The following is a 15,584-nucleotide window of genomic DNA, read 5'->3' on the forward strand; positions in this document are numbered from 1 at the left end:
CACAACGCCGTTGGGGTGGAAAAAATAATAAACATGGCCGACCGACGGTGATGGGTGGCCGAAGTTAGCGACGATAAAGCTTTGAAGTTGCTCGTTATTCTTGTCGGTATTTGAAGCGTCTTTCACGTTGAAGGCTACATTTAATGTGTTGACACCTCCGGGAGGGAAGTTGACGGCGGAAGATAGTTTGTTTCTCACCGAGAGGCCTTACAAGAAACGGATGTTAGCCGCGCTAGCAGGCTAGCCTGCGTCTGCTTTTGTTTTTTTTTTCTCGAATTATAACATTTGTGGACCACAAGACGGACGTTTTCTGTTTCACTTGGGACATTTGTGCTTATTTTTCAGTAATCGAATCGGTATACTCCTATTATTTTTCCTCCTTTCCTGGGTCCAACTAGTCGTTAGCAAGCCGCCTTTTAAACATTTAGCTTAAAAACAAAGAGCAGTAAAAGCCGCTCGCTTTGAGTCGTCGGACTGTGTGTGTGAGAAAGAGACATGGATCCAAAGCGAGCGCACGGCAAACACAAGACCAGCGGCGGGAGCAGCAGCGGGGGCTCCAGCCCGGCGTCTCCCTCCAGCAGCCCCGCGGCGTCGGGGGTGGCCAACGCGTTCGCCAACGACGGCAGCTTCATGGAGATTTTTAAGAAGAAGATGGAGGAGGAGCAGAGGAAAAAGGAGGCGCAGCAAACAGGTGGAGAGGCGAGAGCCACCGAGCAAGGACAGACCTCAGTGGAAAAGAAGGCCCTCCCTGTGACCAGCTTTGTAAGGGGTTCAGCAGTTGTAAGACGAGATAGCAGTAGTTCAGCTCACCCAAGATGAAATACCGGGATTGAGTGAAATCTTGTGATTTATAATTGTAGTTTTTAAAAATATATATATATTTATTTTTTGTATAATTAGACACCAGTATCAATATTCAAACTGCTAGCTGAGTAAAGGTTAGGGTTGCTCTTCACTGGTGGTGCAGCAGGAGGCTAAATCTAGTCCCTCTGCTCTGGTGTAGTTTCCTTCATTGGCAATCCACCTGCAAGGACCCCTGTAACGGTGTCAGTCTTCTATCCCCTCACCCAGGTGGGGAAGCGCCGGGGCGGTGTGTTCCTTAAGACCGGAATGGTTGCGAAGAAGCAGAAACAGGACGCAGAAGTAAGTATGGCAGCTGCCACATGGCTTTCCTTACACGATATCTTGTTTTTTCTGAGGCTTAATCTAAGGATAATGGAGATAGAAAATGCAGCAGCTTTTGTATAGTAGTACTAAAAAAAATTTAAGTTATTACTGGTTTGTCTTCATTTAGTTTGTCTCGACTATTCTAAAATACTTTAAATCATTTATAGACCAACATTTGTGGTAGATTGTGATATAATTTCAGTAGCAGTTGTTGAAAAGTTTTGTTTTGCTCATTTTTCAGGTTTTTTTCCCAAGCATTGAACCTTAAAACCCTCACATTTTCCCCTTTATAAAACCATCAGCGGATTATTAGTATTTTTGAGTTTATTGAACGTCAGACAGGCATTTCACATTTAATAGCAAAAAGATCTTTCTTTTTTTTCTAAAGTCAAAATTGGCGAGTCTGTTTTGTTGGTTTTTTAGTTACTATTTTGTATTTTTTTGTTTTGCATTATACCCTCAGTAACCCTCATGCTTTCTCCACACAGGCTGAGGCAGGAAAGAGCGATGCTTGGTCAAAGTACATGGCTGAGGTGAAAAAGTACAAAGCCCACCAGTGCAGCGACGACGATAAAACCAGACCGCTGGTCAAATAGGCGAAGCGACGACGACGCTTTTAGGAGAGAAACCCACCCAGGAGGAGCTCCAGGGGAGACGACCTTTAGTGACCTCGTCTTACTGCCAGTTGAAGTCACCTTCGCTGTCGTTAAAGAAAAAAAAAACAAACTTGCTTAGGCTGGCTCAAGTCTTTTTTCTTTTGTTTTTGTTATTTTTGTCTCATTTGGTTTCTGGTGTCAAAAGGTGTTGACGGATCTCGGCGTCGTTTTTCATGCCTTCGATGTCATATTTGTGTTAATCCATGTATAACTTAAACAGATTACATAGCCTACCAGTGGTTTGAATTAAATCCAATCTCAATTGTTTTGTGTCACTGTTGGGTATTTTTACATCGACAGATCAATGTCCTCATTCCCGTTTTTAACCAATTTTCGTCGAGTTTCTGTAAAAACATCTTATTTGGGTTTCAAAATTCCAGACTTTTCCATAGATATTTCAAACATTTGATTTTTGTATTAAGATTAAAACATTTAACTGCTTAAAATACTTAATGCCATGTGAAGATTTGTAGGAAGTTTTGTGGCTGTCAGTTCCTAATATGTGGATAAACATATTATCCACATTTGCAGCAGCTTTTGTATAGTAGTACTAAAAAAAAATTAAGTTATTACTGGTTTGTCTCGACTACTCTAAAATACTTTAAATCATTTATAAACCAACATTTGTTTTTGGAGCTTGTTTTGTTGCTGCCATCTTAAATCAACATCTTCAGTGCTCAACTGTAGGAACGCTGGCTTTTCATACTTTTACTGTAAAAATACACAAGAATATACATTAAGTTTAGGAGCAAAAACTTTTACTATTTTTAAGAACTGTCAAGAGCATTTAAATAGACTTTTTTTTTTTTATTTACATTTACAAGGTGTACTTAAATGCACCATGACAGCTCATAAGAGTTACTGAACAGCTAATAAGCTGAAGTATTTAACGATAGCATCACGTTAAGGATCAAAGATTTTAATTAAAGTAGGCTTATGTACTATACAGAAACAAACGTATCGAAGAATTCAAGTACATTTGAAAACATGTACATCTCTTTAAAAAAAGCTCAAATTCATTTTTGCAGTTTACATTTCTTACAGGTTTCAGTGATAATTACATTATGCTTCTTTTCTTTTTTTCCTTTAAAAAACAGCACCAAGTAGACAAACTGATCATGCATCAGAGTGGGAGACATCCAGAAAGGCACACAGTCCGGTCCGGCAGCAGCGCCAGACCTTCATGCACACACAGCTACACTCGTCGCTGTCCATTCATTACCTCTCCCTGTCCACAGTGATATAGGTCTATTATGTAAACATTGACAAACTATTCGCCTTCTCTACAAAGAAGCTATAAAATAGTTTGTTTTTTTTATTTTAAAAAGAAGTTATTCGACCGCGGCGCTATGAGCCGATTTCATGAGGTGAAGCCCACTGGATCCCACGCCCTTGTTAAGCATGATCTGTTCCAGATTTCTTCTCGTTATTGGTGGCACCGATGGGATTTTGACAGGCGCAAAAAATCGAGGCGGATCATAGAGTCTTCCTCTTAGTGTCGCCTCCTTGGCTCTGACTGACGTCTGAAGAAGAAGAAAAAGTAGAAAACGTGAAGAAGAAGAGTTGGATGTGATGCAAATAAAGAAATTTGGTAGCATTCCCGGTAAAGATGTGGATAACACTTACAGTTAAATGACATTACTGTAACATAGTAGATACACACAAAAAAAAGAAGAAACCTTTAACTTAAGCATGTTTGTAAGTGCTGATATTAATATATTAATCTTGGGTTCTCTTTTCCCTTCGGGTCACTCCACAGATTTTCTACTTAGGTGAAACGTGGAGGACGGTGGATTTCGTAAACTGGTAAACCAGTTCTGAGCTAAATTAGTATTTTTGGATCATTCTGTTGAGCTCCAATGATGACAAGGTTCTCGCTCAATTTTTAAATGCAAGAATTTTCTAGGTTTTTTTTAAGCCTCAATGCCAGTTTTGGGGTCTTGTAGGAACCAGAAGCTGACAAACGGGAGGGAAGGAAATTGAGACAGGAGGGAAAATTAAAAAGGACAGGAAAAAAGGAAAGAAACTTCAGAAAGAATCAATGTAGGACAGAAAATATAAAGAAGGTAAGACAGTGAGGTACAGAAAGAAAGAAGGGAAATAAAATGAAAAGGATAATCAACGGAAGACAAGAAAATAAAGTGAGGAAGTGACAGAAAGAACACGAGGAAGAAAAGAAAAGATGAAAAGAGATGAAGGTTGGATGGGTTTTTTTCAGTTGTAGATTTGCTACTGGAGTACAAGATGAGTTTAACTTTCCACATCTTTACAAGTTGTACCAATAAATGCGATGAAGTGAAGGGGATGACAGCGAAAATAATTCCACCAAGACATGCTGCCACCGACGGATCAGAACAGAACCAGACAGCCCGAAACGAACGACACCACACACTAAAACGGAAAAGGCTGAGCAGAAGAGATGGAGCAGGCGTCGAGGCACAGGAAGGGTCCGATTTTACCTGAGAAAGCGAGCTGCAAGTGAGGAGGCAGAGCAACCTGAGACCCTGACTGGAGACTCTTATACAGATCTGAGGAGACAGGACAGGGCGACGAGGAGGGGGAGGAACAGATGCCGACACAAACAGGAGAGATGGAAGAGAGGAGGGAGGAAGAGAAGGGATGCAACAGCCAGACATTAGGGAAGAAGCAGGAAGGAGGACAGGAGAAGATGTGGGAGATGAACAAAATGAAATATAGTCAAACATTAATTACATTCAGACAAACAATATGGTGATCCAACAAATGATGCCAACGTACAACAATTAAACGGGGCCTACAGGAGACCTGAGACGACAGCAGAGCAGCACACTTACTGTCCCACAAACAGGAGAACAAAACCTGGTATTTTTCATGGATTTTCTTAGTGTGCGACACTCACTCTGGGTCAAGGTAGAGAACGCTGCGCTGTTACTGGCCGCCGAGCTACTGGTCGCCGTATTGGAGCCTCCTGTGCCCAGCTGGGACAGGTTCAGCATGGGGGACAAGTGGAAGGGCAGGGACACGGGCACCAGGCCCCCCAGCATCCCGAACCCCAGGGGGAGGGAGGAGGCCGAGCCGAGCAGACCGCCACTTCCTGTCGTGGAGACCTGGACGGAAAAACAGCCGGGAAGGTGTTCAGTTAGAGCAGGGGTGGGCAATCCTGGTCCTGGAGGGCCGGTGTCCTGCAACTCTTAGATGTCTCCCTGGTCCAACACACTTGAATCCAACAGCTGAATCACCTCCTAAGTGCAGTCAGGTTCTCCAGAGTCCTGCTAATGACCTCATTATTTGACTCAGGTGTGTTGAAGTAGAGACACATCTAAAAGTTGCAGGAGACCGGCCCTCGAGGCCTGGAGTTGCCCACCCCTGAGTTAGAGAAACACGGATTGGAGTGAGGGTAAAACTTGCACACGGTTGGGTAAACATTTCTTGAATGACCCGGACCTCTGACCCATTGAAACTCATGATGGTAGGTAAAGGGCTCGACGCACGAGAAGTTTCCAGTTCCTATGAAACTTGCACAATCCTACACAAAATTCATGACAATCCTACTCCAACTAATCAACCGGCAAAATTGCGCGTGAGAAGTTTCGAGCTGGTACACATGCCAGCTCGTGATGTGACACATGAACGTTGAAAAATGTTCAACTTCATGGGTTCAAAGCAAGCCTACGGAAAGCCTGCTGGGTCATGAGCATTTCACCTTGCTCTGACGCAACTTTGAGGCGTATACAAGTAAAATATGTGACGTTTACACTTTGAATACCAGTGAAAATGTCACGTAATTAACACAAAATACATCAACTGCATAAAATAGTTGTTTGTGGCTTCTATTAGGGCACAAAAATATGTACAAACACAGACGAGGGCAAGCGACTGTGGCTTCATCGCACAAGTTCCATATGAAAAGTGGTTGAGAGGGAGCAACGTTGTGTCTCGTGTGTTGGGTTCAACCCACATGGCAGCAAAAGGTGAAAGTTTTTAGCCACTCTGGCGCGATCGTGACAATTGAACATTTTTCAACTTTCGCTAGCCCACAGCCATGTCTACCAGCTTGAACTTTCCATGGATTTCGGCAGTGCCTTAGCTGGAGGAGGACAAGTGACTGGTGACTCATCTCAAGTTCCGTAGGAAATGGGCGGGGAGGGAAACAACGTCGCCTCTCGTGTTTCGAGCCCTTTAGACGAGTTTTTAAACCAGAACACAAACCTGCGGTAGCTGAGACGAGACCGATGATAATGGAACGGAGACGACCGGCTTGACCCCCTGAGGTGTCCCGCCCACAGTCCGCTGACGCTGGCCCTGGGTCATGGAGGCCGCTGCTGCTGCTGCGGGGGAGGCACTGCTTCCTGAATGCTTGCTAATAGATGAGGTGTTTATAAGGCTGGTGTTGGTGGCGTTAATAACGCCGGGGGTCTTTTGGCTGCTGGAAGGAGTGTAGCTGCCTTGACCCGACTTGGCCACTCCTCCTGAAGCACCTGAGAACGGCGGCCGGAAGCTCGCCGGGGTTTTGGGAGTGTACTGGTGTATCGAGGGGGCTGCCTGAGATCGAGGACTCTGAGAAATGGAGGCTGAGGTGGGGATGCTGGAGGTGGAGGCGGGGGAGATGGTGGGGTTGGGCATTCGGGGGGTGAGCTTGACGATGGGTGGGATGCTGCTGTGGGCGGACTTGGTGAGGGTGGCGTGCATGGGGGTGATGAAGTTGGACTGCGGCTGAGGTTGGACTCCGGATGGGGTTTGTGGGAGGGAGGAGGGCGGCTTGTTCTGGGGCGTCTGTGACAGACGGGAAGCCTGGAAGGTTTTGTTGATGACGAGTGAGGGGGACGTGAGGGTGTGCGGCCGAGACTGAGTCGAAGTGATGATGATTGTGTCTCCACCGGTGACTTTATTATTGCTGCCCTTAAGGAGGCCCGACGGGGGAATGGAGACCCCCGTCTTTGGTCCCGGGGCCACCAGTGGAGAGGCGGTTGGCGGAGGGCGTGGTTTTGGTGAGGAAACCGAGACGGGCATGTTTGCTTTCGTCACGCCCACGCTTAAAGGTCTCTGAGTGTTCAAAACAGTGTGTCTGTTTGGCTGTGGCGTGCCCTTGACGACCCCCGCCGCCTCCACCCTCACCGGGGTCAGAGGAGACGGCGTGTTGGGGGCGGGCCGGGACAGGGAGGTGGAGAGCGATGAAGAGGTAGTGATGTAGTGAGGTGTGCTGGAGCTGGGAGTACTGACGGAGGTCTTCTTCTGCAGCTGGAGGAGAGGCGAGGCGTGGAGGCCGGCGGGGTTGGCGGAGGTCTTGGGCCTTTCCGGGGAAGGCGGCGTGTCCCCCTGGGCCAAACCTTTAGCAGCGTTGCCGAGGATGGCGAGCGCCTGAGAGATGGAATCCAGGGAAGGAGCTTCGTCGAGGGAATCCAGGCATATGGTCCCCGGCGGTGACGGGAGGGGTCGCTTGGCAACCTGAGTGGCGGGGGACGGCGTGACGCCAGCAGAAGGGGCGGGGCGCTGAACCCACGTTACTTCCTGAAATAACAAATTACACCCTTTTAAAAACTTCTTCGCTTAATTGTGGTGATATTAACAAAACTAACAAACTTCAATGTACTTGTACAATGTAAAATAAAATTATTGTTAAGTTACCCATTTTGGATTTCTGCAAGTTTTTAAAATTCAAAATCCAAAGGTTATTCGTAGTCTGGACAACATTGAGAGCCACACATGACTAAATGATACTGAACAAAACAAATGTGAAATATTTAGAATAGAGCAACTCATGTTTTGTTTTCATTCCTTTTGGGTCGTTTAGATCAGTGGTCCCCAACCACCGGGCCGCGGACCGGTACCGGGCCGCGCAAGAAATAATGAACTACTTCTGGATCTTTTATTATGAAAATCCTAAACCGGATTTTACCGGTTACGTCTTGCGCGTCAAAATTGAGCCAATTTGCAGCAGAATGAGTAACAAAACAACATCGGAGTACAGTGAACCCTCGTTATTTCACGGTTCACCTTTCACGGTCAAAAAGAGAGACAACAACTACAGATAACTCTGTTCTTCTCTCGAAAAAACACACCTGCACCGCGGGCTTTAGAAGAAAAAAAAACCCCGCTACAGAGCGGAGTCAGGATGCAGCGGCTCAGTCAGAAGAGCAGTGAAATACACGTGACTCACTATTTGTCCTACTGTACTTTGTTTTTTTTTTGTTTTTTCATAATAATTTTTTATTTTCTCCCTTTCTAATCCAATAACTCAGGTCGAGGTGGGGCGGCGCTGATCTCCGCAATTTGGGCACGGGAATCCGCCTTCAGTTCATATTAAAATTATTATTTTACAGTACAGTAGTTATTTGTTAAAAAAAAAAAAGTTCATACAGTACTTTTATTTGTTAAACAAATGTTTGGGCCTGTAAAGAGGTTTTGTTCTTTGGTTTCAATGTATTATAGAATATTTCATTGTATAATAATTGTAAAAAAATAAAGGTTCCTACTTTGCGGATTTCGGGGGTTCTTTTTGGAACTTAACTGCCGGACTCGATACTTACGACGTGCACCCCCCACCCCCTCCCCAACACCCGGTCCGCAGCAAAATTGCGAAGGGCTGACCGGTCCGCGCGACTAAAAAGGTTGGGGACCACTGGTTTAGATCAAACTGTGTTGTGTTCTGTATTTATTTTTATAAAAGGTGTGAGGTGTTTTTCAGAAATATGCAAAATATTCAATTGGCTCTAAAATCTTAAAAGAAAAAAACAAAACTTTTTTAATGTATCTTTACAAAGCATATGTTTATGAAAGAAGCCAAAATGTACTATTACACAAAATCCCAGTAAAATATGTTGAAGTTTGTGGATGTGATAAAAAGCTGAGAAGCTCAAATGAAGCAAAGTCCAGAAAAGAGACGAATTTTTGATTTACAAAGTACTTCTGACTTACCTTTGGCTTGGCTTTCGGAGTTGGGACCATCTTTTTCTTCGCTCTAAAGGCAAACCAATAAAAAATGTTTTAAAAAGTTTTTTTTTTTAGCTTTCAGCGAAAGCTAAAAATGAAGCTTTCGGTGAATAAGACAACTAAAAAAAAAAAACATCTTACGTGAAGCCAGTTAGATGACCGTGGACCATGGTGCTTTCTTTGAACAGCATCCTACAAATAGAGATTAAAACAGCAGAACAATGAATCCGTCGATTCCAAGTCTGGTTGTGCAGGATGTGACCCTGACAGGTTTCTCTGCTTCCCTCGCTCACCTGGCCTGCATCCAGCCCTTGGGCCACAGAGGCTTCACCTCCGACTCCATGAAGGCTTTGAGGTAATCTTCTACAGACAGACAGTTTTTTCCCTCCAGCTCGTAGAAGCCCAGCTTCACCTGCACCAGGTTACACAGCAACGACCTACAAACAACGACGCAGACCAACGACTCTCTAAACACAAAAAGGAACTTCAACTTTCACTGATTTCTTATGGCTGTGGTTCTTGAAGTTTGTGTACAACGTGATAAGATCTGAAAATGTTTAGCGGACGTCGATGCTTTTAAATTCCGACCTGAGTTTGTCGTCCCAGATAAACTTTTTCCGAGGCCCCATCACCCTCTTCCCAGGCTTCTCCTCGTCGTCGTCTTCAGACCCATTTTTGTCTCCTTCCTCCGACTGCTGCCTGTGACGACAAGCAACATCTGCGCTATGGCAACCGAACATCCTTGAAATGTTTTTTTTTTTTATTCATCTTTTTTTTTTTTTTTTTTTTTAAGCAGGACTGATTTGTTACTTTGCCACTTTGGCGATGCAGTCCATGTTGTAGCGAGCGATCTGCTCCGGCATCACGCTGCACACGGCCAGCTTCAGCTTCAGGAGGGGCGTTCGAAGGCGGTCGTCCTGGGCAACAAGGGATTAGAGATGTCAGAAGTCACATGGGACATATCCAGGCCAGCAGACTGGGGCTAAATATAGCCATGGTAACGGGGCACACGGCAAGCGGCTACACATGCATATCCAGACGTATTAAAGGCGTACACACACAGCCACCTCTTGCTACTGTAAGTAAAACACACACACGCACGCAAAAAAAAAAAAAGTTTCATTTCCGTGCAATCTCACCTGAACGTTGAGGCTGAGCTTCTTAAGGCGTTTGAGCAGAGCCTCCTTGTTGCAGGGCACAAAGGCCTCCAGGTGAGAGTAGACAGCTGAACGCACCTCTGCAGGCTGCTCCTGAACCTGCAACTCAATGCTGACGTACACATAAACAAACACACACAAACACACACACACAAACACACGACGGTTGGCGATACACTCGCTCTCCACTTTTGCTTAAAAACAAAACACTGACGGACTGAAAGCTACTAACTCCAGAAGGATGTTGTTCATGTCCAGCGTGAAGAACTTCTTCCGGCCTTCCTCATCGAACTGACGGGACGCCTGGTGGAGAGGTCAGAAAAAAACTGCTTCAAATTATGACACAAACTTCCAAGTTTTCAAACCCTTTGAAGAGGTTGGTACATTTCACCTGATTATGTTTCTGGTATTTGTTTTAAGCTTTTTACACATATTTACAAAGGAGCTTAAAAATGTGAAATCTGTGATACAGTATCAGGGCCAGGATAAGAAGAAAAAAAATGTAATAAAAAAAAATAAATTATTTATATATATATATTACCAGAACAAAATTGTGAAATTAACAGAGTAAAATCATATTACCAGAAGTCGTAATATTACAAGAATAAAGTTGTAATTTTATAACTTTACTCTCATATTTCTACTACAATTTCCTTCTGGTAATTTTATGCCTTTATTACTGTTTATTTATTACAATTTTATTCTTGTAATTTTATTACTTCATTCTCATGTGACTTTATTCTGGTAATTTGATTAATTCTCAGAAGTTTATTCTTTTTTTTTTCCCCTTAGCCTGGCCCTAGTTCTCTGTCAGACATCTGTACAACACAGAAGTTACGGTGAGAACGACGTGTGTGTGTGTGTGTGTGTGTGTGTGGGTGTGTGTGGGTGTGTGTTCTGATCGGCTCCGTACCACTCTCAAGTCTTCGATGCGCTTCGCCAGCGGGCCCGGCAGTCCGCAGGGCAGCGGAGGAGGCGGGGTCATCACGCTGCCCGGCAGCGCCCGCCCCGTTTTCTGCCCCGCCCCGAAGGAGCCGTTCTCCCCCTGTGAAGGGCTGCCGGGCTGCGGCGAGTCCAGCAGGCCGAAGTCCAGGTCGCCCATCATGTCCTGCAGGATGTCGTTGTTGGCGGAGCCCAGCAGCGACATGACGGCCTGGTCGTCGGTCAGGTCCGTGATGTTGCAGTCGTTTCCGCCGCCGCTGGCCTTCGGGTGGGCACCGACGACCACGCTGATGGCGCCGGGCACTTTGGCGTTGGGGCGCGGCAGAGCGGCGGCGCCGGTCGCCAGGTTCTTCTTGCGCATCTCCTCCTTCTCCCTGGTGAAGCGGCGCAGCATGTTGGCCAGGTGCAGGGAGTCCTTCATCAGCTTCTTCCTCTTCTTCTTCTCGGGCCGGTGAACGTTCAGAGGCGAGACGCTGCCAGCAGAAACAACACGGAGTCAGAAATGGCAACAATTTAAAAGGGTCGGGTTTCCCCACTGGGCCTCATAACTGCTTAGAAACAAAAAATAACAGCGCAGCGTAAAAACTGTGGATAAAACAGGAAGTGTCGCCACCAGTTTGGCTGTATTTGAGAGATTTAAAACAAAAACCTAATCAATACTTATCAATATCGACTGATATGAAACGCTTATATCATGTTAAGTTTTTCAGCCATATTGTCCAGCCCTAGTTTATTTCGCATCACATTCTTCAATTTGTCTTATAAAACACTGGGGGAAGCCCTGGTCACATCCTGTCCAATAAGAAATCAGATGAAAAATTCTTGGTAATATTTTTGCGGCGCTGCAGAAGCTCACCCAGTCTTTGGCACTTTGTTTTTTCTGGGCTTCTTGTCCTCCAGGATGCCGCCATCTTGTTTTTTCCGTCGCTTTTTAATCGCCCGCTCTTCGCCGTCCTTCATCTTCTGTAACAGACAGAGACTGGGTTTGCAGTTGGCTGCGGCGTCGGGCCTTTTGGACGCAAACGTTGCGGAGGAAAGGAGGCCGACCTTGAATCGGTGATCGTCGGCGTTTTCCCCTTCGGAGTCGGACGCGGCCCTGAACTGCAGCGTCCCCGTGTTGATGTAGAAGCCTCCATGCTTAGTGGTGAGGGAGGCCGGCACCAGCTCGTCGTACTGAAGCCGACGGGGGAGAAAAATGTCACAATCCAGGTTCAGTTCAACTCCTTTTAAAATCCAGTAAATATCAGTTAGTTTGAACAAAGAAGAGTGCCTTTTTTATTAACAGTGTAATATTTACATTTAGCAGATTTGAGCCAATTAAGAAAACTCACGGCCTCTGAGTTGTCTATAAAGGGATCGGTTTCATCGTAGCCGTAGCCGATGTCGATCAGATCCTGCATCCTGTCTTTTTTCTTCTTCTTTGTGTTGCCTCCCTACGAACACAAGCAGGTGGATCGGAAAAGCATTAAAAAAAACACAACTATAAATCTCACAATAAAAATAAAACATTTTGCCATGCAGACAGATTTTTAAGTTGCTTTATTGTCTGTAACTATTAGATAACATCAGGTGCAGTGGTGCTAAATTATCGGAGCAGTTTACAGAGAATCGGTCCAATTATCACATTCTTTTCATATATGTTGGGTGAAAACATTTTGAAAAACCTTCACGAAATATAGAGAAAAGAAATGAGGAAAAAGAAGAAAATGCAGAACGGAAGAAAGGAGGAATGAAAATAAGGAAAGAAAAGGAAATGAGGAACAAGAGAAAAATAAAACAAGCATGAAGTCATATTAGAAGAGAAACGAGTCACTTCTGGTTTATTGGAACGGTTAAACTTAAATACAGCAACATTTTTATTTATTTATGAAATTTGATGACTGATATCAGAACACTAAGCCTTCCTGTTCACTTCGCTGACATGCATTATGAGGACACAGAAAGCAAAAAATAATCAACTGATCAAACTTTGCATTTACTTATGACCAATTAAACTAATTGAGCTCACTGTAGTGTCCACTAGTTCAGTGCTAATTTCTGTCCACACACACACACACACACACACCCCCACACACACATCTCGAGGTGAATCTGCTTACATATTTGCTCTCAAACTTCCTGGCCAGCTCCTCTACCTCCCTCCTCTCCTTCTCGTCATCAGCAAACGGGTCGCTGGGATCGAGCGGCGGGGCGAGGCCTTTAGGGACCGTGGGAATTGCCGGTTTTACCTGACGGAGAGGAAAACAGACGAGCGTTCGGTTTGGTTTTTAAAAACATTATAAATATAAAAAGATACAAATAAATACTTGCAGATCTCATAAGATTTGAAACACTTGGATCCGTCTCAGTTTTGACTAAATGTGGCTCCTGGGTATCAGGAAAACACGCTGAAACTAGAAACGCAGCATGGAGCTCTGCTACGTCAGAATCTGATTGGTTCTTTTTCCAGACTTTCCTTCATCGTGTTGTTTGCTTTTGCCGCGTTTGGACCTGGTTCTGGATGCTGCGCAGCTGGAAAGGTTTTGCTCTTCCTTTTTTCATACTTCAGGACAGTCGGAATGATGCGTAACCGTGGCAACAATGTCTCATTGTTTGTTTGTTTTTTACAACTGGTTAGCGTCTGAAAAGCAAAAGAGACACCTGGCCGTCACGAAGCCGTCGTGCAGCAGTCTTCAGTCAGAGGCTTCTTCAGATTCGCTGCAGAACTGACTGCTGCTGGAGACGGCGTCCCCATCCACAAACAACCCACATGAAACGAGTTACGACATTTCATTTCTGTTTGGGATTGATGACGTTTTATTTAACTGAATTGAACTTCACACACAAAGCTTTAATATGACTTCTATGTTCAAAGTTTTTATATAGACATAGAAGCAGACGTCACCTTTCTGAACCTGCTGGAACGCCAGTCCAGACTCTTTTTTTTAAACCTAAAACTGGCTTTCTTCCATCCATGTTCATAAAAAACCAACACTAACTGGATTCCTGTCCTCGCTTTAGAAAAGAGCCCCATAGCATGATGCTGCCAACACATTCTGACTCCGTTCCCACAGCTCTTCTCCCATTTTGAGACGCCAGGCGACTTCTGAAGGCAACTGTTTGGGGTCATTTAGTCTGATATTAAAATGTAATGTTCTCCTTTTCAATCCACAGCAGTGCACCACATCGTCACGCTCTAAAATCTCAAAATTTATAGTTTGTAGTTGTGGAAATATGTTAAAAATCCAAATAAAAGCTCGTAGAAATTAGTCCATCAGTGATTCAACGGCGCAATAGTGACAAAAAAAAGCAACATTTGGAGAGCTGATGAATATAAACAGCGTTATTATTCCTTGTTAGAAGTGCGGAAGGAGCTGACATGTTATCAGAAACCCCCCGGTAAACAAGCTGCACATTTCAACATGACAGCGGCCACAAGACGGGCCATCCGGGTCTGAGCACGTCCTGCAACATTACCTCCAAACACGCAGGACCTGTCTTTGGAGGCTTTTGAAGAAAAGGGAAAAAAAGGCAAATTTTTCTTCTGAGTAAACAAAATGACTAATAATGTCAAGCTATTTTAAAAGACTCAAAGTGACGTTTCTTCAAACTGTTCAGTCTCACCGCGCTTTGTTTTTCTGCTCCTCTGTGAATATATGAACGTTTTTAATTTTTTTTTTTTGTTGCTTTCCTGAAACTTATTACCCGGCATAAATACAGTTGTTTGCCGTTTTCCGCCCTATTAAGCAGATAAACGCTATTTAAAACAACAGCGGAGTAGAGAGCACAGCGGAAGGAAGCCTCACTGTAGAAACGTCCCTGTTGCCATAATGGAGTCACGTTTGTTGGTGTCTAACCTGAGAAGGAGTTGACTGGACCAGCTCGCCGTAGTTGAACTCGGAGGAGCCCTTCTCGTTCGGCTCGCTCAGCGTCAGGCTGAGGCGGACGGTGGGCTTCGTCTCCCCGCCGTCGGCGTCGCCTCCTCCCGTGGCGCTGCCGAACAGAGCTCCTCCGGAACCTCCCGACCCGACCGCAGCTGCACCTCCACCTCCATCTTTCCCCAAAGTGATGTCGGCGGCCTCGTCCTCGCGGCGGCGCTTCTTGTTGGACTCCGGGGTCTGCTGCTGCTGCTGCGGCGGCGGCGGCGGAGCGCTGAAGGAGGAGATGGTGACGAACGGTACTTTCCTCGGCTCTGCCATTTGGCGCTCTGCGCTCCGGCGAGCGGGCACGCCAACCGGGGAAGTGGGGAGGGGGGAGAGCGGCAGCTGCTGGGAGAGCTCAACCGGGGAGTCTCGACGAGCGCTGCTAGCTAGTTAGCTTCTTCGGAATGAGTGCTCCGGGGCAACACAGCGACTTTATTCCCCTCTCAACTCGCTGTAATCCATGTAGTATTATCCGTGGCTCTGCCCCGACGCCTACGAGGGTCTTAAACATAAAGAAATCACAATTTGGAGTATTTCCATGGAACTGGTGTTTAGCTACAACAGAGAAGATTTTGAAGTAGCCATCTTGGTCGTTATTATCATTATTCAGAGGCAGGGCGTATGAAAAGAAAGAGGAAGGGGAACCGCCATTGGCCAATGGCGGCACCGGAACACGCCCACCTGACAGATAAGCGCGAATGTGGCGGAGATGATTGTTCTGCGCAGGCGCAATGTTTGGGAGCCTTCCGTGAGCCGCATGGAGGAGCTCTACCTGGGATAACACTCTGATGAAATATACTTCTCTAGTTTTGTATGAACCTCATAAGTATTAACTGTAAAATGAAATAAAT

The 15,584-nt window shown here is 45.3% G+C and overlaps 2 protein-coding genes across 4 annotated transcripts; one reads left to right on the forward strand and one right to left on the reverse strand.

Annotated features, from left to right (window-relative positions):
• Positions 1-2,088, forward strand: trir (telomerase RNA component interacting RNase). Its single transcript, XM_032588461.1, has 3 exons — positions 1-762; positions 1,072-1,143; positions 1,656-2,088. The coding sequence occupies exons 1-3, from the start codon at positions 496-498 to the stop codon at positions 1,761-1,763; spliced, it is 447 nt and encodes a 148-aa protein (XP_032444352.1). The 5' UTR covers positions 1-495; the 3' UTR covers positions 1,764-2,088.
• A 548-nt stretch (positions 2,089-2,636) lies between these two features.
• Positions 2,637-15,337, reverse strand: ubn2b (ubinuclein 2b). Of its 3 annotated transcripts, none has more exons than XM_032588438.1 (17): positions 14,668-15,337; positions 12,931-13,059; positions 12,163-12,264; positions 11,879-12,004; positions 11,688-11,791; positions 10,803-11,304; positions 10,122-10,192; positions 9,872-10,001; positions 9,543-9,649; positions 9,321-9,431; positions 9,026-9,169; positions 8,874-8,924; positions 8,718-8,760; positions 6,012-7,310; positions 4,702-4,909; positions 4,283-4,351; positions 2,637-3,346 (listed from the first exon to the last, which is right to left on the reverse strand). In XM_032588438.1, the coding sequence occupies exons 1-17, from the start codon at positions 15,007-15,009 to the stop codon at positions 3,300-3,302; spliced, it is 3,585 nt and encodes a 1,194-aa protein (XP_032444329.1). In that variant the 5' UTR covers positions 15,010-15,337; the 3' UTR covers positions 2,637-3,299. The 3 variants fall into 3 exon arrangements, with proteins under 3 accessions (XP_032444329.1, XP_032444328.1, XP_032444330.1); XM_032588437.1 differs by having other exon boundaries at positions 11,688-11,794; XM_032588439.1 differs by lacking the exon at positions 4,283-4,351 and having other exon boundaries at positions 11,688-11,794.
• Positions 15,338-15,584: the final 247 nt, after the last annotated feature.

This window comes from Xiphophorus hellerii, chromosome 16 (assembly GCF_003331165.1).
Source record: "Xiphophorus hellerii strain 12219 chromosome 16, Xiphophorus_hellerii-4.1, whole genome shotgun sequence".
NCBI classification, from domain to species: domain Eukaryota; kingdom Metazoa; phylum Chordata; class Actinopteri; order Cyprinodontiformes; family Poeciliidae; genus Xiphophorus; species Xiphophorus hellerii.

Excerpts from the sequence above, each read along its gene's own strand:
- trir (XM_032588461.1), top strand. The coding sequence starts at position 496 with ATGGATCCAAAGCGAGCGCACGGCAAACACAAGACCAGCGGCGGGAGC. Across the intron at positions 763-1,071 it reads CCCTCCCTGTGACCAGCTTT|GTGGGGAAGCGCCGGGGCGG; the intron begins GTAAGGGGTTCA and ends CCCCTCACCCAG. Across the intron at positions 1,144-1,655 it reads AGCAGAAACAGGACGCAGAA|GCTGAGGCAGGAAAGAGCGA; the intron begins GTAAGTATGGCA and ends TTCTCCACACAG.
- ubn2b (XM_032588437.1), bottom strand. The coding sequence starts at position 15,009 with ATGGCAGAGCCGAGGAAAGTACCGTTCGTCACCATCTCCTCCTTCAGC. Across the intron at positions 8,761-8,873 it reads GGTCATCTAACTGGCTTCAC|AGCGAAGAAAAAGATGGTCC; the intron begins GTAAGATGTTTT and ends GTTTGCCTTTAG. Across the intron at positions 4,352-4,701 it reads GTTCTCTACCTTGACCCAGA|ATCTGTATAAGAGTCTCCAG; the intron begins GTGAGTGTCGCA and ends CTGTCTCCTCAG.